Below are 24,039 nucleotides of genomic sequence, written 5' to 3' on the forward strand. Positions count from 1 at the left end.
GAAGCCCGCTCGTTTTCCTGCCCAGCGCGCCGAGCCAAAATAAGCGCGTCGTTCGACTCGTGTTCGGAAGTAGAACAAGATCCCAGCATGGGTCCACAAGCGGCAGATTTTTCTCCGAGCACAGACAAGCGGAGAAGTGTCGGCCACTGCCTCCCCCCGAAGGAAAGAGTGATGGATCTGGCCACTTCTGTCGACATTGTCTTTCCTACTGCCGCCAAGGCTGGCGGGTGTCGCCAGGCGGATGCTCCCTTTTGCCGCTCCTCCGGCCGGATCCGCCACCGGGGCCGCGGCTTTTCCCCGTCTCCTCGGGGCATTCATCACGGCTGCCCATCGCATATGCGCGGCACGCGTCAACCACTGCTCCCGGTGGCCGCCGCGGGGCCAAGGACGTCTTCTAAAAAGCGTCGCGAGACCACGGGCGAGTCACTCGGTGTGGGCAGCGCACTCGGCTCGAACGGTTCCCTGTCTGTTGTTTACAGCGACCGCGCATCATAGGTCATTGCGTGCACTGCGGCCCAAGCTGCGAAAAATTCAGGCGACCATTGCACGGCCATAAACCATCGCTGCCCACCGAATACCCTAAGCTTGTTCGACCGCGCCATCACAAAAGCGCCAGGTCCGGTGCAAGAGGCATGAATTGCGCGGCCGCCATGCCAGCGGCCGGAAAAGAAAGGCTACGAGGAGGCGCCCATTCATACGGGGCAGTTTGATGAAGAGCGCCGAGTGACGAACGGCGCATGTGCCATAAACGCCTGCCTGGCTCCGGGGCCGGTTCGCTCTTCATGCCTCACGCGCGAGCAATTGGACAAACAGAGTCAAGTGCCGGAACGGAGCCGCGGGGAATCGTATGGCTGATGCGCATGGCACGCACCAATTAGGGCGCATGGTCGTGAGAGCTGGGGCCCGATCGCTCGTCTTCTGTTGTGGCCGCCTCGGGATGCAAATGGCGGCAATCACACGGCCGGGCAGCGGTCGTTTATCGATCATGGGGGTCGTGACCCGGCCAAAACAGAGAGGCCGATATGTTCGTGTCCCCCCGCTTTTCGTGGCCGGGCGGCCGACCGGTTGTTGGGGGCTCGCACGAAGAGGTGCGCCCACGCGGTCGCGCGCGCTTCCGTCGGCAAAGCGGTCCCCGGAGGCTATAGATACGCGCGCTACAGCAATGAGAGGCGAGCGTTCGTCGCCTGCAGTCCTTCCTCCCCTAAAGCTGAACGCTCCCATTGGCCGTGCCGAGTCACCACGCCGATGCCCGATCTGAAATGGCTGGCAGTCTCGTGCGCAGGAGACGTGCGTTGTGTGCGTTTCGCGCGATCTTGAAGTCACTCGACGCCTCGTCGACAGTCTTGCGTTGGAGCCGATACATTTCGCGCGTTTTGGTTGCAGATTCACCGTGCAAACTCTACTGAAAGGCAGGGAATCATTACGTTCGCCTCTCCGGCATTCTCAAACGAAATTTTTACGCCGATTGCTGTTCAGGATACGTCAGTTAATTTTCGTCTCGTCTGTCCTCATTACCGTCATGTTTCTTTGACAGAAGTCGCCAGAAAAGCAGACTATTTGTTTTGCAAGGACTCACTTCCGAGGTCCGCCACGTGCCAGCCATCGTCGTTGTCATATCAGGGCGCCGCTGGCACCTTGGCATTCATAAAAACTTTCCCTTGAGTCGCTGTGTAAAATTTATATTGTCTAGTTTTTACGCATTTTTGGCAGTGTACAATGAGGACAAAAATCTGTATGCTTGATTTGCTCATTGAATAGCCTAAGGCCCAGGCTGTCGGAACGAAATGTTCTTCGTTCTGGTTTTAGTTTGTTCCACTGAAAAAAGTTACGTCCCGGTTCTGCTCCGGAATGAAATATATATATATATATATATATATATATATATATATATATATATATATATATATATATATATATATATATATATATATATATAACGGTTCATAACGGTTTTGGTTCTCATGCAAAATTTTTGGAAGCACAGTAACGATAAAAACGTAATATTTATTTTTCTCGATAAATTGAGAATAGTTTTATCAATATTTCTTTTTCTCGATATTTTTCTCTCACTTGATTTGTCTATGCACGCGGTCCCCGTTTTGAGCGTGGTTTCATGTGGTAGTGCGAACGTCATGCGGCTGACGACGAGGGCTTGCACTAGTCTCGTGCTCGGTGAGCCCGTCCTTGCTTCGCACTGTTCGGGCTATTATGAATCATGAGATCATGCTCAGTGACTTGAGTCAAGGCACTGAACATGATCTCAGAAGCAGCTCGTCATCGAGTCTACTCGCCGAAATGCGAGACCGCTGTTCCGACAAAACGAACCTAAACGAACACAAACGAACGATAAAGCTCGGGTAAGCAAGCGTTGTACCTGTAGAAAACGAAACGATAAGCTCGTCAGCGCGCAAGCCCTGGATTTTGCTACGATGCCGATCTGCTGGTGCACCGAGCGGCAGGCTTAGATTAGTGGAGCGCTCGACGGGCTAATCGCTCGCACTATCCCTAGCTGCCTGATATACGCGCTTACGCGGACCGCTGAGATATACGCGCTAATTCTGACGCTGCCTGACGTCGGTTGTTTCGGATTGCCGACCTTCCCCTTAAACTGAAAACCGATCAAAAATATTTCGGTTTCACTACGGAACAGTATGACGTAATAGTTCTGCGGAAGCCCGCAAGGTGGAGGGAAGTAATTAATAAAGGGAAAATGAGACATCCACCCAATCGCAGCAATTGCTACAAAGGAAACCTATACTTTGGTGATAAATGATTTTCGCTTTACGGAACAGTATAATAAATAACGTTTTCGTCACGTTTTCGTTCCGGACAAAAATTTTTTTTTTAATCGTTTTTCGCTTTCTTTTCGTTCCCTTGCGACACACTGTTACGGCCCCGCATTGAAACTCGAATTTCTGAGTCAGCGGCCAGTCACAGTAAGGGCGGTGAATATGGCTCTGCCCATGGAGCTGCGGCCAGGAACCTCGTGCTCAGCGACAGAATGGCGTAGCTATACTGAGCCACGCAGCGGGACTGCGCGATCCTCAAAATTGTCGTATTGAGGCGCAGACATTTCAAGAGAATGGGACGCTATAAGGCGACACTAAATCAGTTGACGCTTGAAAAGTATTCTTTCCGAACTGTCTTTCCGTTTAGCTGATTAAAAAAAAAAAAAAAGGTTGGTTCGTTTTAGACAAACTGAAGGCCAAACTTTGTTTTCTTGAATTTCGGGCCCAAGCGGCAGCGCGGGTCACGTCAGAGTGACGTCGTGGATTTCGAAGTATACTTAACCGTATTTTGAGCAGGTTTAAACACAGCAATGGCTCTCGGAACATTTTAGGTTAGGTCGTTTGTTCATCCACAGCGTAATAAAATCTTTTTTTGTCGGTAGACAATTCACTTCTCACGAGAAGACGCTGCCGAAATCAATGACGTCGCGGAGTGCTGGTGCGGGAAGTTCAAGTTTCCAGGAAAATAAATCCAAGTACACTTGAACCCGCCGTGCTTGCTCAGTGGCTATGGCGTTGGGCTGCTGAGCACGAGGTCGCGGGATCGAATCCCGGCCACGGAGGCCGCATTCCGGTGGGGGCGAAATGCGAAAACACCCGTGTGCTTAGATTTGGGTGCACGTTAAAGAAACCCAGGTGGTCGAAATTTCCGGAGTCTTCCACTACGGCTTGCGTCATAATCAGGAAGTGGTTTTGGCACGTAAAACCCCATAATTTAACACTTGAACAATTTAGAATAATGTTACGTTGCGCAGATTGGAGTCACATATTGCAGGCCACTGATCCAAAAGAAGCATATAATTCGTTTAGAGACATCTCTAAGACATTATACGACCAATGTTCTCCACGAAAATTAAGCCAGCTCGAAAACCGTGGATCAAAAGGGACAAGTTGAAAGCCGACTTTATCAGCATTTCTTAAGAACTCAGAATCAAGATGGCCTAATTTCCTTCAGGAAATTTAGAAACAAGCGAAACAAACAACTTCGAGAAGCGAAGCAGAGTTATATGAATGATATGTTTAATCCTGAGGAGGCCTGGTCTGGTATGGAAACGATTAAACAAATTGCTTCTGGTTGATTATCGTGATGAATATATCCGTTCAATTAATTGCGAAGGCACAACTATTACAGGAACTAATTTAGCCGACACCTTTAATAACTACTTTGTTACTGCACCAAATAGCAACTACGGTCCCAGATGCAATGAATACATGAAACGAGTAGTAGAAGAAAGTGCGTTTTTATTCCCCACCATGCACTGCAAATGAAATTTTAGCTTCGATCATATCGATGCGAAATAGCATCTATATGATCAATGCACGATAGCATGACATGAAATCAATAGCATGATATGAAATATTAGCCGTCAAACATGTAGCAGATATAATTGCACCGATTATGGAGCATATTTTCAATCTTAATTTTTTAGAAGGAAGTTTTCCAAAACGACTACAGGTCACAAAAGTGATGGTTATATTAAAACGCGGTGAAAGTAAAAATTTATCTAATTACAGGCACATATCTATGACGCCCATTTTTTTTTTTCAATGGGCATTGGAATATTTATACATCCAGGTATGAAGAGCTTTTTAAACAAACACAATTACACCAGTAAGGTTTCAGGAAGCACCCAAAAAGATCACATTTTGGAATCTTGAATATCAATTATTTATTTAGGTATATTTGTCGACTATTCAAAGGCGGTTGATTCTATCTATGACTTTACCTCACTTAAGAAACTGCAGCAGTACGGCTTTAGAGGTTCTTTCATCAATCTTTTGGAATCTTACTTGAAGCATCGTCATCAAAGAGTAACTATAAACGCTGTTGAATCATCCATCCGATCCATCCGACCAGGCGTGCCTAAGAGACGTATACGGGGCCCATAACGTTTTAACCTGTATATTAATGATATTGTAAACATCGACTGCAACACCAAATTTATGATGGATGCAGACGACTCCAGTCTCTTTCTTACCGGCGGTAATCCTTCAAAATTATTCGACAAGGGTAATTTGGTACTTAATAAACTCAATAAATGGAGTACCGTCAATTCGTTAGCCATAAATGCTGCAAAAACAAACGTAGTTTCTTTTAAGCCAAGGCACAGAAAGTGAGTAAGCAGTACAGTTTAAGATTGGGGGCGTCAATCATAGAACTGGCTAACACGGTTAAAAATCTCGGCGTAGTTTTTGAAAAACGTCTTGGACAAACCAAGTGGATAGAGTACTATGCAGGCTTTCAAGAACAGGGGGTATTATGTCAAAGCATCGATTTTTCCTTGCATAGAACCCAAAGCTATCACTTCACAAGTACATTTTTTTGTCAAAGTTATCTTACTGCTACTTGGTATGGGGAACGACAACAAAGACAAACACTGAAAGATTACTTACTATGCAAAAGGAAGCCTTTCGTATCATTGCAAGTGCAGCATATACGCACACAGCACACGCATACGGCACCATGGAATATTCGTCGCAGTACATTTATTGCCAGTGACAGAACAGCACAAGTGAATGCAACTAAAACGCTACACAACTTGCACAAAGATTTTCTTTTGAAATATTGTGCTTAAATAAGAATGATTGCCCACGAACCTTAAGAATTAGTGGACCCTGTAAAATGCCAACAACACGCACAAACTACGGATTACAAATGTTTAAGTATCAGTTACTTGTACTATTAAATACATGTGCCCGGTAATCCGAGATTTCTTTTTAAGCGCTTTTTCACAGCGCATGTCTTGCTCCCACTTTGCTACTTCACATTGCAATCTCATTTTATTAGACTTGGTAATTCGTTGCGCTCATACCGTTTGTGTCAATTAGTCAAGTTTATTAACATAATAAAACGTTGTAGCAATTATTTAGTCCTTCTTTCAGCACCTCTATTGAATTGCATCACTGTACCCTTGTTTTAATTTATGATTATATAATTCAGTAGAATGTGCACATATTGGTATTACTTAGTTTGATTTACGTTGTTTCAGCTGCATATTACTCTCGTAATTTCACTCCCGCCTATTTACTTGTATTATATTGTAGTTCTCGCCCTATGGTGTTCTGTTGGTGGTGCAGACTTCGTCAAGTTTTGAACATGGCTTTTTCTCTGCGTCCACAACAGTGTACATTTGATACTGCAACAAAAGTTGATTGATTGATTGAAGCTAGCTGGTCTGCAGCGGACTTTCATGTTTTTGCGTATTTTTTTTTTACTTACCAAAACTGCGCTGTAGGTATAAGGTTCACATTTTCCGTATTCAAGACGTGTAATTTGTCAGTCAGTGTTATAACTTAATCGTTCTCTTTATTGTCCATTAACATACACCGTTGTATGCGCCTTTATACGCAAGATTAGACGCACCTTCATATACGGGAGGGTGACCTTAAATAATTGATAACTATCGTCCAATAACCATCATCATCATCATCATCATCAGCCTGGTTACGCCCACTGCAGGGCAAAGGCCTCTCCCATACTTCTCCAACAACCCCGGTCATGTACTAACTGTGGCCATGCCGTGCCTGCAAACTTCTTAATCTCATCCGCCCACCTAACCTTCTGCCGCCCCCTGCTACGCTTCCCTTCCCTTGGGATCCAGTCCGTAACCCTTAATGACCATCGGTTAGCTTACCTAATCATTACATGTCCTGCCTATGCCCATTTCTTTTTCTTGATTTCAACTAAGACGTCATTAACTCGTGTTTGTTCCCTCACCCAATCTGCTCTTTTCTTATCCTTTAACGTTGCACCTATCATTCTTCTTTCCATAGCTCGTTGCGTCGTCCTCAATTTGAGTAGAACCCTTTTCGTAAGCCTCCAGGTTTCTGCCCCGTAGGTGAGTACTGGTAAGACACAGCTGTTATATACTTTTCTCTTGAGGGATAATGGCAACCCGCTGTTCATGATCTGAGAATGCCTGCCAAAGGCACCCCAGCCCATTCTTATTCTTCTGAATATTTCCGTCTCATGATCCGGATCCGCCGTCACTACCTGCCCTAAGTAGATGTATTCCCTTACGACTTCCAGTGCCTCGCTGCCTATTGTAAATTGCTGTTCTCTTCCGAGACTGTTAAGCATTACTTTAGTTTTCTGCAGATAACCATTGCTCTCTTATTTAGAAAACTAATGGAGAAGTTGTTAGTTACCTAGTTGTAAAATTATCTAAACAAGTTTATTCATATATCATATCATGCCTTCATATCAGCTTGGTTTTAGGCGCAACTTTTCTAAATATGTTGCATTAATGAAATTTACGCTATTCTATAAATTCTACAGTTACAAGTACTTTTTTGCCGGGGCCAGATTTGTGGATTTTTTCGAAAGCTTGCGACACGATTAAGCCCATAATTCTATTCGAAAACCATAATCTTACGACATCGGGGTACACAAATGCTCATGCGTAATTACCTCTTAAACAGATTACAGGTTGTCCAGGTTGCTGATTCATTTTCTTACTCAAATAATCAATCAAGGAGTTCCCGAAGCTTCTATTTTAGGTCCATGACTTATTTCACTGCACTATAGTGACTTACCAAATTACCTTAATGTTACTTTACTTTTTTTAATATTACCTTTACTGTTCTTCATCTTGGGCCTTGGGGAAATACATATAGAATACATTTGTCGGCAATTGTTCATTTACAGAAGCAAGCAGTCAGAATACTTACCTTCAGTGATTATAGAGAATATGCTACCCATACTTGCAATAAGCTCCGAATTCATCCCATGCAACGTGGCATATCATTAAGTATAAGAATTCCCATTTCTTCGTGCGCGTATGAATAAAATCCAGCTAATGCATCCCCGTCGTCTTACCTCACAAATTTTAACACAATGATTCTCCTACCAATATAGTTTGCTATTGCCAAACATTGACACGAATTATGGCAAGCAGACAGTACTTTTTTCTGCAATTACCCGCTGGAACTCACTGCCTTAGTTCATTACAACCTGCCAAACCCTAGCGTGATTTAACACCAGTTTGAAGAAACATTTCTTTCAACTTTGAAAATAAATTTCTCATATCGTGAATATTTATCTCTGACTATGTTTGACAGTTTTCGTAAAACTAATATTGTTGCATACAGTATACCATGAGTCCCAGCTAACATTACCCAAGCTGTTTAAAGGGAAAATATATTAAAAAGTCACGGCGTAAAATGAGATTATAACACTTGCGATGTTAAGTTGTCAGAGGTCTTATGACCGAACACCGTAGTTTTTAAAATAGTATCTTGCACTCTTGTTTTGTAAATCTTTTTTTTTTTCATTTCGTTCGACGGCTTGGCTAACGTTAGCTGGGGCACCCTATATAATTGTGCCTTTTGTATAACATGTTCATCGTTTGCATCTTTATAATTAGAGTTTATTGTTCTGCATTTCGATGGACGCTTTCTCGAGAATTCTAGGATCGATATCCTGCTTCTTTTCTTTTTTGTTTCTTTCTTCTCTTTTTGCTCGATGCATATTTGCATATCTCTTACTGATAAGTTTCAATATGCGTTAATGCCCTCTCTTAATAACTGCGACACCTCAGAAAGGTCCAAACGCGATGCGAAGCTGCGCGCGTTCTTGCGCGCGATCATCGCAACCGAAATTCATAGAGGTATCTCCATTAATCATGTCGAGGCTACTCGTACAGCTACAACCGGCTGATACAACTTCTTCGGCAGTTTCGGTCGAAGGGCACCTCGAAAAATCTACGAAGCATTTCCTTATTTTAATCCCGCAAAGATGTCTGGCTAGCCCATACATACACCTACAGTTACGCAACGCAAACAAAGTTTCACGCAGTTATTTTTCTTAGCCGAGTGTAGTAGGCACTGACACCCGTCGTAGCCACTAGATTACCAGGCACAATCTACAGTTCGCATATTCGAGCGTTTCTTGCTCGGGCATACATCATTCATTGCACGAAGCTGTCCCTTTAACGTGAAGATCGCGCTCATTATTTTGCCGATAAGTGTACTTCGGCAGTCGCGTCGAAACGCCAATTACAATACCAGTTGCTACTCGTCCACCAATCTACCTGGTGGATGTCGCACTACGCACCGTCGAACGTAGCGAAAAAAAAAAAAAAACGTACGTCACCCGGCTTTTGTGCTCGCACTTGAGAATAGAGTCGAACGGCAGCGCTCAGTGTATTCCCGGGATGAACAATTTACGAGAAAGAAGCGCGCTTTACACCCGTTAATCCTTCCAAGTACGCGGTCGTACACGCACGTGTGGGAAACACGCCGCAGCTTTAGATCGCGTGAGATAAGCCTCAGCGACCTTTCGATTTAAGCAAACACCAACCAGTTCAACCGGCAAGAAAACGAAAGAGCGCGCGAGGTACCCATTGGTGACCTTCGATTTATGCATCGCAGCTTCAATGTCTTGTTCTTTTTTCTTTTCTGTTTTTTTTTTCACGCGCTTTTAAGCGCAGACTGCATATTTCAGAGTTGCGGTGGTAGGATTATAGTGACACGTTTTCCGTGGATTTGAGAGCCGCCTCTTTTGCCGACTTACTGGTTGACGCAGTGCAAGCTGCGCGCAGCGAAAATTCTGAACCCACTCACTGATCGGTCTTTGTCGCCTTTCTAATGTTGCAGAACGATTGCGGGTAGTCGGTCTGGATTACAAGCACTGCCAAATGGATGGCGGCCTTTCTCGTCGAATGAAAATGCGTTAGCTGCAGCGCTCTGGCAGGTATTTTTCTTTTTCGCTGGTCTCTTATTCTCGTTTTGTTGCGTAACGTGCGTAATTTCACACGTGTGAAAGAAGTAGGACGTCGTTGCAGTGAAAAGAACATTGGTCCCTCTCCCAGGTTCTTCTCGCCGTGGCCGTCAACGTGGCTAAGTTGCTGGAACGACCACTACATGACTGTCACACGTTCTATCCCGGCAGATACATTTCGGTGATGTTCACAGCATATACAGACTTACGGAAATAAGGGATAGGCCTAGAGTGAAAGAGAGCTGAAACCCATCGAAATGAACGGTTACTTACTCGTCCAAGCTTAAGCACTAGCATGTCAGATAAACGCGAGCTTCGTAGTGGTGCTACTTGGAAGTATCAAAACTGTCGTATAAAATTAATTTGCATTCATCTGTTCATTTTTTTTTCTTTGGAATAAATACGCTCTAGCAGATCAAAAAGGAGTTGCGTGGAAATAAAGTTACCAGTTATGCAAAACGACGTAATATCGCCAAGCAAAAGCCGAAGTGTATATAGCACATTGTGCGTACATGACACATTAATGCACTACGTATGGAGAAAAGGACATGAACATGATATACGTGAAAACACAGAAACGTATAAACTTAATAAACATACGCACGCATATTACAATGTCTGTTCTAGAATTAGTTTTAGCTCATTAGCAGCATTATTACGAAGCTCAAGTTCTAGAATTCCTTCAAGGAGGTGGCCTCGAGGGTTGATAAACCCACACGAGTGGCGATTCGCTTTACATGCGTGTGGTCACCATGGGCGTCGATACATGGCATGCCAGTGAAGAATCTCTTCCAGATGAAACCTCATAGAACTACTCTTGGGACCGTAATCTGAAAGAAGTTCTTATGCTAAAATTAATAGCAAGAGCGCATGCTAGCCAATCGTAATGTTATACATATAACTGCCGAAAGCGACTGCCCAATGTCAAAAAGCAGTTACGAACGAAAAGCCTTTGTGAACCTGGGTCCGAATCCGCAAACCTTTTCGTTCGTAAGTGTTCTTTGCCATTGGCCGACCACCTTCGCTAATATGTCCAGCATGAAGATAGACTGGAATTTGAGTGAGTGAGTGAGTGAGTGAGTGAGTGAGTGAGTGAGTGAGTGAGTGAGTGAGTGAGTGAGTGAGTGAGTGAGTGAGTGAGTGAGTGAGTGAGTGAGTGAGTGAGTGAGTGAGTGAGTGAGTGAGTGAGTGGAAAATTTATTTCGCAGAGGGGAATTCTAGAACGATTCTAGCGTAAGAGCCTTTTGCTTAATACAAGCACTGATTCGAAGCAACGCCTCACGAATAACATGAGGCCTGCGCGCTTTGAGCCGGGATTTTACGCCAGACGCTCAGCTTTTTACTTAAAAAAAAATGTGTGCCTAGTAAATGACATCTAACCTCGAATTTCTTGCTCGTGAGGCGAACAGTAACGTGACTAAGCCATAGGCTTGTTAATTCTCCTGGCGCCAAGGTAACACTCACCAGAGTACACAACGTCCGGCAGCGCTAAGACAGCCTTCGAGAAAATCTGGCAGGATGACGTTGAAGGCGATCACCAAGCCAAGAGCTGAAAAAGCTGGAACGACAGTCACAAAAAAGAAGTAAGACAGAGCGACCCAGAGTAGAGCAGAGCAGAGCAGAGAGAGAGAGAGAGAGAGCATAGAAAGGCAGGGAGGTTAACCAGAGGCAGTTCCAGTTGGCTACCCTGCACGGGGGGAAGGAGCAGGGTGATAAAAAAAGAAAGAGAGCGGAAGGGGGAGATAGAGAGCAGGATTGAGAGAGAGAGAGAGAGAGAGAGAGAGAGAGAGAGCATAGAAAGGCAGGGAGGTTAACCAGAGGCAGTTCCAGTTGGCTACCCTGCACGGGGGGAAGGAGTAGGGTGATAAAAAAAGAAAGAGAGCGGAAGGGGGAGATAGAGAGCAGGATTGAGAGAGAGAGAGAGCATAGAAAGGCAGGGAGGTTAACCAGAGGCAGTTCCAGTTGGCTACCCTGCACGGGGGGAAGGAGTAGGGGGATAAAAAAAAGAATGAGAGCGGAAGGGGGAGATAGAGAGCAGGATTAGCGTACAGCAGATGGAGGCGAAATAAAAGGAAGAGCAATGAATGACTTAGAAAAAAGCAGCAGCAGCAGCATGGAGATTACCCGGTGTAGAAGAAGACGACGGAAAAGAAGAAGAAGAAGGAGGAGGAGGAGGAGGAGGAGGAGGACACGGCAAGTTGATATGCTTCCTCGGTTGCCAGGGGGCTCTAGTTCACTACGGCAGCGGTGCAGCAAAAGAAAACGCTTTGACGATCGTTCGTTTCTGGTTGTCCCGTGAGCGAGCCCTATAAGAAGGTCCTTTGTGAAGCGTCATGCAGTGACGTCTCCTACACACAGCTTTTGTTGACGAAGCTACAGTTACCCCAGGGAGATATGTTCCGTTATCTGGCTCCTGTATAGCCTTGTCATAAGCCGGAGCAGTCTGTTGCAGTACACCGTAAGCTTGTACTTAGACCCGTCTCCCACGCAGCAGAATTTGGCCCTTGTTAAATTATGGGGTTTTACGTGCGAAAACCACTTTCTGATGATGAGGCACGCCGTAGTGGAGGAGTCCGGAAATTGCAACCACCCTAGGGTTCTTTAACGTCCACCTAAACCTAACCACACGTGTGTTTTCGCATTTCGCCCCCATCGAAATGCGGCCGCCGTGGCCGGGTGCCCTTGTTCTGACAGGGTTTCAGCGACACCTTTCTCGCACGTGTTCTTGAATTTGTTAGCGCTCATACGTGAATCTGACTTCGTGCGAAATATTATGGTATCGAAAATAAAGTCAAACACTTAAACGCTTTCTGTTTCGCCTCCGATTTCTACTTATCTTTTGTACTACTAAACATAGCGAATAAAAAAAACGACTCATTGCATTCACAATCATACAGTTGATTTAAATACAATTCTAACTGTGCATCAAGTTACTCGAGATCCAGGAAGTCGCACGCAATGGCATCAGTCAGCGCTATACATGCTGCGTAGTTTTCTCTTATGTATGGCTATTTTATGCCAGCGCCTGAGTTCCTCCGCGACATCCAACAGCCGACGACCCACAGCGTCGAGCTTTGTTTATTTTCTCTAACGGTGCAACTCGCTCCCTGCTAATCGCACGTGTTGCGTTTCGCCTGCGACACGCGGTTTTGCCGGCGCGACTGCGGCGGGGCGGCAGACATTTTGGCCCGTTCGTCGTCGCCGCAACGCTCCCCGCCAGGCGTTTCCAGGCGTTTCCAGGCATGTTCCGATGCCACGTGTCTTCATGTGCGTGTGTGAGTGTATGTGCCATTGTGCCCGAACCAGGCGATGCGAAAGCAGGGGTCACCCTCTCCTTCCAGTCATTGTGCCCGAACCAGGCGATGCGACAGCAGGGGTCACCCTCTCATTCCAGTCATTGTGCCCGACCGGCAGCGCTACGACAGTGTGCGTCACCATTAGCCCATTGTACATTCACGTGCTCGTCTATTGAGGGGTTCCTTCTTGCCCTCAACTGCGAGAGTATAAAAACAGCTGCCCCCGGACGCCAAAAGGAGGGCTCCGATTTCTTCTGTTGAGTAAAGTGCTCTCCCGTCTCTCTACTTCGGTCAACCTGACCGCCAACTCTTTGCGATGTTAAAATAAACAAGTTGTTTTGTTGTTACCAGTCGACTCATGCTTTGCCGGGACCTTCGGATGCTTCCAGTTGTACCCCAGGCCGCCAGGCCAACGCTACCCTTGGGGCTTGCGACCCAGGTACAACCACGGGCGTCAGCGCCGAGTTCCCAACAACCGATGCCATCGGTGGGATCCAAACATCTGGTTGGCAGCGGTGAGATCGCCTCCGACTTCAAATAACTGGTGGCAGCGGTGGGATCGCCTCCGACTTCAAACAACTGTCTGCCAGCGGTGAGATCGCGACAACGGAGGCCAGCAGCGAAGAGATGCAGTTGACTGTATGCTGAGCAGCTCAACAACGATCCGGGAGCAGTGCAACGAGCCCTGTGTGATGACTGGTTGCCTGCAGCGGAACGACTGCGCGGAACTCTTGGCTGCGAGGTTTGGTGAGTGCGGGACTTTCTTCTTCTGAGCTTTGCCAGGCTTTTGTTAGTGTCAGAAACAGAGCTGGTAATTGTGGTTGTCGTTGCTGCCGGGTTAGTTTGCGGCAAGACAATATTAGGCAGTAGAGAAAGCAGCATTCAGAGCAGCCATGGATTTGAAGTCGTTGCGCAAACCGAAATTGGTGGAGCTTGCAAGAGAGTTGGGTCTGGATGTCTCAGACAAACTCAGAAAACCTGAACTGCTAAAGGCTATTCTTGAGTTAGAGGCTGAGGATGACGAGCTGTCGGAATGCCTTGAGACCATTGAAGAGAGGGAGACTGCAAAAAGACAGGAGCGCGAAATAAAAGAACAGAAAGAAAAAGAAGAGCGTGAACGTAAAGAACAGAAAGAGCGAGAGCAACAAGAGCGTGACCGTCAACACGCTTTGGAAATGAAGCGTCTTGAGGTAGAGATGGAACGCGCTCGTAATGGAAGTCAGGCACACGGTGCAGGAGAACGAGTATTGTTCAAAATGACTGACCTGATGCGGCCGTTTAAGCTTGGAGAGGACATTGGTTTGTTCCTGGTTAACTTTGAGCGAACGTGCGAGAAGCAGGGGTTCTCTCGGGAAACGTGGCCACAGCGCTTGCTCACTTTGTTACCCGGCGAGGCGGCCGACGTAGTCGCTCGCTTGGATAGAGAGGAGGCAGAGGATTTCGACAAAGTGAAATCGAGTCTGCTAAAAAAGTACCGGCTGTCTGCGGAGGCGTTCCGTCGGAAGTTTCGGGAAAATGAGAAAGGCAAAAGTGAGTCATATACAGAGTTTGCGTATAGGCTTATGTCGAACATGCAGGAGTGGCTCAAAGAAGAGAAAGCGTTTGGTGACCACGATAAAGTTCTGCAGTGCTTCGGGCTAGAACAGTTTTATAGTCGGTTACCGGAGAACGTGCGATACTGGGTCTTGGATAGGCCAGACGTTTGTACGGTGGCTAAAGCCGCTGAGCTAGCCGAGGAGTTTGTGACGCGTCGGGCTCGCGGAGCTAAGGACGGTCAAAAGGGTGAATTTGGCTCGAAGTTTGAGAGGCCGAAATTCACGCCCATGAGATTAAAGGGGGACACGCGTAGTGAGGATGCGAGTGAAAGCAGTCCGACCAAACGTAAAGAGACGGCGGCAGCCAAACGCAGAAAGCGGTTCGAGATGAGGCGAGCGCGCGTTTGTTATACGTGCCAGAAGCCGGGTCACTTTTCGGCGCAGTGTCCGGAAACAACACCAAAAGTTGTGTTTTTTTCAATAGGCAGCACTGACGAGAACATGAAGCTTCTCGAGCCTTACATGCGAGACCTCCTCGTGAACGGGAAAGAGTGCCGAGTGCTTCGCGATTCCGCAGCTACGATGGATGTAGTTCACCCGTCTTACGTAGAACCCCATATGTTCACGGGCGAGTGCGCGTGGATCAAGCAAGCTGTGGAAGCTCATAGCGTGTGTCTGCCGGTAGCAAAAGTGCTTATTGAAGGACCTTTCGGAGCGCTTGAGACGGAGGCGGCAGTGTCATCTATGCTGCCCCCCCAGTACCCGTACCTATTTTCAAACAGGTCCGATCACCTCCTGCGCGAGAAGGGGCTTTTGTTTGGTGAAGCTAGTGTTCAGGCCTTAACCAGATCGAAGGTTCGGGAGCTCGCTGCAAAGGCGGTAGTTGCGGGGCCGACGTTATCAAACAACGAAAAAGGGTCAGAGGCGCAGCAAGCTGATATTCAGAGCACGCCCGAACTGAATAAACTTGAGTCTGTAACGTTAAAGGCGCCAGATACTGGAGAGGAAACGCCCGACACGGGAAAGTTAGAAGAGCTATCTACTGATTTGCTCATCGCGCCTACGTCAGACGGACTTAATAGGTTGCTAAAAGTCAGCCGGTCGGCTTTGATAGCCGAGCAAAAAAAGGATGGCAGCCTGGAAAACGTGCGCTGCAATGTCAAAGAAGGTATCGCCAGGAAAACTGCGCGTTTTGTGGAAAGAGGTGGAGTCCTGTACCGGAAGTATCTAGACCGCCGAGGAGTGGAGTTCGATCAGCTGATCGTTCCTCAATGCTATCGTCAGGATCTGTTGCGCTTGTCGCACGGGGGTTCCTGGTCCGGACACCTAGGAGTTAAGAAAACTAAGGACCGTCTCTTGCAAGAGTACTATTGGCCAGGGTGTTTTCGGGACGCAGACCATTTCGTGAGGACATGTGACACTTGTCAGCGGGTGGGCAAACCAGGGGACAAATCAAGGGCGCCGTTGAAATTGGTACCTATCATAACGGAGCCTTTTAGACGGCTCGTTATTGATACAGTGGGACCTCTGCCGGTAACAGCCACGGGGTACAGACACATTTTGACTGTGATCTGCCCAGCGACAAAGTTCCCTGAAGCAGTGCCGCTTAAAGAACTCAGCTCAGTTGAGATAGTTAATGCACTACTGTCCATATTTGCGCGAGTTGGTTTTCCTGCGGAAATCCAATCAGATCAGGGCACAGTGTTTACTAGCGCTTTGACGACAACTTTTCTCGAAAGGTGTGGGGTAAAGCTGCTACACAGCTCACTGTACCACCCACAGTCGAATTCCGTTGAGAAGCTCCACTCCGTCATGAAGCGCGTGTTGAGAGCCTTGTGTTTTGAACATCAAACTGACTGGGAGCTGTGTCTGCCTGGGGTGATGTTTGCTTTAAGGACCGCGCCGCATGCGGCTACGGGGTTTTCGCCAGCTGAACTGGTGTACGGTCGCTCGCTTCGATCTCCGCTTCGCATGCTTCGAGAATCGTGGGAAGGTAGGGGTGACGACCCAGTCGTGGTGGAGTACGTACTTAAGCTCCTCGAACGCTTAAGAAGGGCACAGGAGTTGTCAGGTGAAGCAATGACAAAGGCCCAGCAGAGGGCCAAGGTTTATTATGATCGGACAGCCAGGGCCCGTCGTTTTGAGGTGGGCGATGAGGTCATGATATTGCGCACATCGCTAAACAACAAACTAGACGTGCAGTGGGAGGGCCCAGCGCGAATTGTTCAGAAACTGTCGGACGTTAACTACGTGGTAAGTCTGCCAGGAAAGCGGAAAGCACAGCAAGTTTACCACTGTAATCTGCTCAAACCTTATAGACAAAGGGAAGCAGTGGTGTGCATGATGGTAAACGTTCCTGAAGAGCTTCCGGTCGAGCTTCCGGGACTAGGCTCAGTGACGAACAGGGAAGACACCGGTCAAGTCATTAGTGACCTTATCAGTAAAGCACCGCTGTCGCCTGAGCAGAAAACCGAACTACACCAGCTATTACAAGAGTTTCAAGGTCTGTTCTCTGAGAGGCCTGGTAGGACTTCTGTCCTTACTCATGACATAGAACTTACCTCCCCAGAGCCAGTACGATCCAAGGCGTACCGGGTGTCACCCCGCCAGAGCGATATTATGGAGGCTGAGGTAAAGAAAATGCTACAGCTCGGTGTTATTGAGGCAGGTGAGAGTGATTATACCTCCCCTTTGATTTTAGTTGAGGTACCGGGCAAGGAACCTCGTCCTTGCGTCGACTACCGCAGGCTTAATTCCATCACTAAGGATCAAATTTATCCGATCCCTAACATCGAGGAGCGCCTGGAGAAAGTTAGTAGCGCTCAGTTTATTTCCACCCTAGATCTTGTCAGGGGTTATTGGCAGGTTCCACTTACAGAAGAGGCTAGTAGGTATGCGGCGTTCATTTCACCAATGGGAACATTCCGTCCTAAAGTGTTGAGTTTTGGTTTGAAGAACGCGCCATACTGTTTTTCAAGCCTCATGGATAAAGTGTTGCGGGGACAGCAAGAATTCGCTTTACCGTATCTAGACGACGTAGCGATATTCTCCGCATCCTGGTCTGAGCATATGGCACACTTGCGGGCAGTGCTAACCCGCCTGCGCGAAGCGGGCTTGACAGTAAAGGCTCCTAAGTGCCAGTTAGCACAGGCCGAGGTTGTCTACCTCGGTCACGTGATTGGTCAGGGTCGTCGCCGCCCCTCTGAAATAAAAGTGGCCGCTGTGCGAGACTTTCCGCAAACGCGCACAAAGACCGATATTCGGTCGTTCTTAGGTGTCGCCGGCTACTATCAGAGGTACATCCCCAGGTACTCTGATATCGCGGCTCCCCTGACGGATGCTCTAAGAAAAACAGAGCCTCAAACAGTCGTCTGGGACGAGACAAAAGAAAGAGCTTTTAGCGCCCTAAAGAGTGCCCTAACAAACCAGCCTGTGCTACGATCGCCAGACTATACAAAAGGGTTCATTGTTCAGTGCGATGCTAGTGAGCGAGGCATGGACGTTGTACTGTGCCAACGGGAAAAGGGAGAAGTAGAACACCCCGTCCTGTATGCTAGTCGTAAGCTGACCAGTCGTGAGCAGGCGTATAGCGCCACCGAGAAAGAGTGTGCATGTCTCGTGTGGGCCGTTCAGAAATTGTCATGCTATCTAGCCGGCTCGAGGTTTATCATTGAGACGGATCACTGCCCTCTCCAATGGCTGCAGACCATCTCTCCCAAAAATGGCCGCCTCCTGCGCTGGAGCCTCGCTTTACAACAATATTCCTTTGAGGTGCGTTACAAAAAGGGGAGTCTCAACGGTAACGCCGATGGCTTAAGTCGAAGCCCCTAACGTAGGAATCAGCCTCAAAATTGTTGGTTACTGATGTTTTTCTTCCTGAGGCAGGATTTTTTTTAACATATTGCTTTTGTTTAGTGTTTCAAAGTGATGATATGCTTTCTAGTGCAATTTTCCTATTTGTGGACGCGTTCTGAGTGATGCTAGACTACTGTAAGGAACTAGGCAGTGGTATAAAAAGGGGAAAGAGCCTGGCAGGGCTTAGTGAGGGTTGTGCCGTGCTTGCTGACTGAGCGGTTGAGTTTCAGCGTAGTTCTAACGCTTGCCGGGAACGAGAACAAAAATGTGAACTCTCCCGAAGTCACTTTGCAGTGTCCCGTGCGAACCTGAACGAGAGAACGAGGCCTTCTCTGTGCGCTGCGCTCAAGAAACGTCGAGGGACGCCCGACTTCGGTTATGAGCATCATCGAGCGACATCCCTCCGGACAGCGGATGCAGTCCCCTGTCCATCGGGATCTCCTTCCCCCGGCGGGGCGGTCTGTTGCGTTTCGCCTGCGACACGCGGTTTTGCCGGCGCGACTGCGGCGGGGCGGCAGACATTTTGGCCCGTTCGTCGTCGCCGCAACGCTCCCCGCCAGGCGTTTCCAGGCGTTTCCAGGCATGTTCCGATGCCACGTGTCTTCATGTGCGTGTGTGAGTGTATGTGCCATTGTGCCCGAACCAGGCGATGCGAAAGCAGGGGTCACCCTCTCCTTCCAGTCATTGTGCCCGAACCAGGCGATGCGACAGCAGGGGTCACCCTCTCATTCCAGTCATTGTGCCCGACCGGCAGCGCTACGACAGTGTGCGTCACCATTAGCCCATTGTACATTCACGTGCTCGTCTATTGAGGGGTTCCTTCTTGCCCTCAACTGCGAGAGTATAAAAACAGCTGCCCCCGGACGCCAAAAGGAGGGCTCCGATTTCTTCTGTTGAGTAAAGTGCTCTCCCGTCTCTCTACTTCGGTCAACCTGACCGCCAACTCTTTGCGATGTTAAAATAAACAAGTTGTTTTGTTGTTACCAGTCGACTCATGCTTTGCCGGGACCTTCGGATGCTTCCAGTTGTACCCCAGGCCGCCAGGCCAACGCTACCCTTGGGGCTTGCGACCCAGGTACAACCACGGGCGTCAGCGCCGAGTTCCCAACAACCGATGCCATCGGTGGGATCCAAACATCTGGTTGGCAGCGGTGAGATCGCCTCCGACTTCAAATACACGGTACCAATGATGTGTGTGGACAGCCCCATCGTGCTTTCTTCTTGTTTTTTGTTTTTTTTTTCACCAGCCACCTTTTTTTTTTATTGAAATGAATATTAGGAGAGGTTGGCGCCTTTATGGTGGCACCGGCTACTCCTTGTCACTTGGCAAAAGAAACAAATTTGCGTAAAAAAGGAGAATAGCGACACAAAATACGGCACTCAGTAAAACACTGGATGAATAAAAAATATACAGTCCATCAGTACATGAGTCGCAAAGTTCTGTGCATTAGTTCAGTCCACGTGCGCAAATATAAAGTCAGATATTTTGAACAGCCAAAACACACAACACATGTAATGCACTGCTAGAACAGAACAGAATTATACAGATTGCGTAAAAGTTGCCATCACCACAAACCAATTATGAACCACGAACAACGTTTGTGTTACTCATTTATCGTATTCGGATCATCTGATACTTAATATTTTCCCAAAATGTTGGTGTCCTCTAAAAACTTTTTCAGAGCAAGAAGCGCTCTTTTTTGAAGGCCCGCAGTTGGCCATGGGCCAAGTATCTTTCTTAGAGTGAATGGTCTTCTGTATAATATCAACAAATCTGCTTGCAGTGCCCTTCTTTATGGATCGTATTTCGTGCACTCGATCAGAAGATGATGCACATCTTCATCTGGATGGCCACAAGAACACTGCGGACTAGACACGTTTTATCCTGAACAAGAAGTGTTTCGTAAATGCAGTACCAAGACGCAGGCAGTGTACCAATGTTTCAAATTTTCTGTTGTCTCTTAGATTTTCCGGCATTGATAAGTTTATACATGGGTCTATAAAGTATAACTCCGAGTTTTTAGTTTGCTGATCAAACCAGGTAGTTTTGCTGAGGCGACAAGAAATCTGTCTCAGGAGCAGACGGACTTCACTACGCAATAGGGGAATATTGGTTGTCTCTGCGTTATTGTGCACCCGATTCGCATCTGCGTCCGCTGCAGTATTACCAGGAATATTGCAGTGCCCAGATATCCAATGGAATGCAATTACCTGGTCCATTGCGCTTGCTTTTGTAAGTTATTTGAGTGTCTCATACAATAGCTAAGTGTTCAAAGAATTTTTCTTATTGCTCTGTAGTAATGTGAGAGCGGCTTGCGAATCGCTAAAGATAACCCATTTTTGCGAATGTTTTTCTGATGTTTTGAAACGCAAAGCACACAGTATTGCAAACAGTTCTGCCACGGTGGAAGATGTCTCTCGGGAGAATTTAAATGTTTGCTCTATCGCTAAATGTGGAATGACGAATGCTGAAGTCGAGGAATTTTTTTGACACTAACCATCTGTATAAACGTGGATGTACTGGGGATATGAGGAGTAAATTTGGAAGAGTGCCAGTTGTTGTGCGGCTACTATGAACATGTGTCTCTTAGATATAATCCCGTCAACCGATAATTCTATTTACAGGGAGGGTAACAAGCATCCACTTTGCATAATTCAAATCTTGGTAATAACGCTTTATGTTCTCGAACATCGTGAATTTTGATTCTGTTTCTTTCGGTAAGCGCGAGGTTTAATGGATGCTTCTCGTGTAAGGGTCAAGATGCGATAAATATGTCGGCATGTTTCAACCGTTCGTATGACTGGAAATGGTGGGTGACGAGCTTCTGCAATTACTAAAGAACTCGAGGTAGCCTGCGGAATCCCAAGACACACTCGCAGCCCTCTTGCCAGTAAACGTTGAAGACGTCCCTCAGAAGTTTGCAATAAACCATGGATAATAGGTGCCGAGTAAGCAATTTTTTGTTTTGTTTTATGAGTGCGTTATGAACTTGTAGTAGTGAAGAGACTGATCCCCCCCCCCCCCCCCACGTTGTGCCAGCGAGTCGCCGAAGTACGTTTATTACTGCATTGGACTGCTTTTCAATTGCGCGGATGTGTGAAGCCCATGTTAGCTGGCGGTCAAGAATAACTCCAAGAAATTTATGCTCTTTCACAAACATCAAAGTTCGCCCATTAAGCGTAAGTTGGAAATTATTCAGCTGTCGTCTAGTGAAAGGAAGTACGGCTGTCTTTGCGTATGAGACTCATGCCTCTTTCTTTTAAAAAGGTGTCGATACTATCAAGACCCTCTTGCAGCGTTGTTTGAATGTCTTGTATATGACATCCAGAGGCCCATATGCAGATATCATCTGCGTACAGGGAATACTGTAGAACAGACGGGAGTACAGCGTGGAGCCGAGAGACAGAGCAGTGTGAGCCTGGATATCTACGCGGACCATAGAGGAGCAAACGCGCCATTGCCCTAGGCGCTGGTAGATGCGATGAATGAAACAGGGTCTGAACGAAAGTGCAACTTGCATGGAAGGCGAAAGCAACGCGGGTCGTCCTCTAAAAAAAAAATATGTGCCGGGGGTGGACGCAACGGGAAGGAGGGGACTCCCAATAAACTGGTTTATCTGTCGTGCGCGGTTCGATCGGAGGCCGCGCGGGTTGGTCATGCTCGTGCAGGGCCCATCAGGCACGGCCGCCGAAGCTGCGGGAGAGAGCGCGCCTCGGCCGGACCCCCAGGCGCGTCGCACGACCGGCGCGCGGGGCGGCGCCGCTTCGTTCGGCGGAGGACGGCGCAGCACGGAAAGAGACCAGTCGGCGGTCGCAGCACGCGACACAAGCACGGGAGAGCTGCGGGAGAGACGACCGACGCGTTTCTATAGCGCGGCAGCCTTCTGGGGCGTTCGGAACGTGGCGCTCACACCTGTAGGCCGGAATGACGCGACCATTTCGATGCCCACAACGCGACGGCTGCGGAAGATCAGAATCGAAGACGAGCAACGCAAAAGGGGGCGGCCAGAGTTTGGCACCGAAAACCTCGCTCGCATAGCGAAGCACCAGTATACGCCAGTGCGTGTACGTGCCGAAAACACCGCAGCCAGCGGCCTGCATGTTGCCAGTGCACTTCGAGAAATTGGATCCTATTAATGTAACGCGCGGACAAAAGAATGACACAGCTAAAACCTTAGCGTAAATTCCGTGGACTTCGAAACATTCTCCAGCAATAAAACGCGCTTTTTACTCCTTCAGATTAATTATCAGCGCTGCTTGCTTTCGCGATCATGGATTGCTGCTGTTGACGTTGGCGGCCGGAAGTGCTTCGTTATAGATTAGAGAAGTATCTCAATGGCTATGGGCTTTGCTAGATGGTCGTGTAGTTCGTGTAGCAGCAGGAGGCAGGCTAGGGTTAACTGAGGCCCAAATAGAGAGAGTCGGGAGCGCATGCCTGCTTACGGCTGCTCCCATTTCACTAACGGGTAAAATAAAAAATACGTGTTACAAAATTTCCAATACAATACCAACCAAGACGACGCGCAGACAGGCGCAAACCTCAACACATACTTGCTAATAAAAATAAAGAAATACACGAACAACCTATGAAGATGAGGGAACAACAAACGTGAGTCACACGTCCCTAATATGTCTATGTATATGGACACGTATTCGTATTATTAAAGGGACACTAAAGCTTAATATTAAGTCAACGTGGACTGCTGAAATACAATCCCGGAAGCCTCGAAACGCTTGTTTCGTGCGAAGAAGAGACTTATTTTAAGAGAAAATGCGTTCTAAAGCGTCCGCGTACCTCTAGCGCAGTTCAAATCACCCGCCCTCCAATCGGGGAGTATTGACGTCATGGTCTCATAGTGATGTTGCGCCGTCGGTGAGTAAAACGACTCCCGCAGATGGCGCTACGGCTTTTCTGCACAAAACGCAAACGCGCGGCCAGAAACAGAGCCAAGACAGAGCCGACAGTAGCGCGAAAGCGGAACTGTGGTGGCTAGCGGAAGGGAAAGCGCACGACGATAAGCTGGTTCTTTATTTTATGACGCCAAGGTCGACGCTCGAACTGGGCTCGAGTTCAGCGATTTAAGCACTGATGAACGTGACCTGCTGTTGAGGGCTCGCGCTGCCGGCGTCGTTGCGTACTACTACGACGACGGCCTGCTTTGAAAGGCACTTCACGCGACTTCAGTAAGTCGGCGTTGAACTCGTAATCCTCTGGAGGAAAGTGCAGCGAGCACACTACGTGATTTCTCGGCTATTTGTCAGCGCGCTGTGGCAGAGGTACGGCACTTAACCACTTCGAACGGAGAGGTTCAGTCGTTGGCACACAGTGATAAGTAACATTGGATTCGCCGCTGCAGCTGCCCTTGGCCAAGTTCCGCAGACCGTTCGCGCATCCCAGGACATCACATGGACGTGGAATTCTCGCTGCTTGTTCCAAATGCAAGTTTCGCGAGCCAGCAAGACCACCGCAGCATGACGCGATAAAGAAACAACTGAAACTCCGAAGCGCGCGCGGCGCAATGTCGAGCGCGCTGAGTCGAGCGAAAACGAAACCTTTCGATCACCCATACTATTCAAGGGTAACGTCAAAATGTTATTTTTTCTTAGAATCGAATAGAAGTAGA

General features: G+C 47.7%; 1 protein-coding gene across 2 annotated transcripts in view; it reads right to left on the reverse strand.

Moving 5' to 3' along the window:
* Window positions 1-24,039, reverse strand: part of LOC142567151 (uncharacterized) — a 399,588-nt gene that overhangs the window by 187,122 nt on the left and 188,427 nt on the right. For both annotated transcript variants that reach the window (XR_012825178.1, XM_075677821.1), the window contains exon 4: window positions 11,194-11,287. Coding sequence is in view for 1 of the 2 variants with exons in the window: in XM_075677821.1 (XP_075533936.1) it covers window positions 11,194-11,287 (94 nt within the window). In the remaining variant the exon portion in view is untranslated. The remainder of the gene's footprint in view (window positions 1-11,193; window positions 11,288-24,039) is intronic.

The sequence above is a fragment of the Dermacentor variabilis genome, chromosome 1 (genome assembly GCF_050947875.1).
Source record: "Dermacentor variabilis isolate Ectoservices chromosome 1, ASM5094787v1, whole genome shotgun sequence".
In the NCBI taxonomy this organism is placed as follows: Eukaryota; Metazoa; Arthropoda; class Arachnida; order Ixodida; family Ixodidae; genus Dermacentor; species Dermacentor variabilis.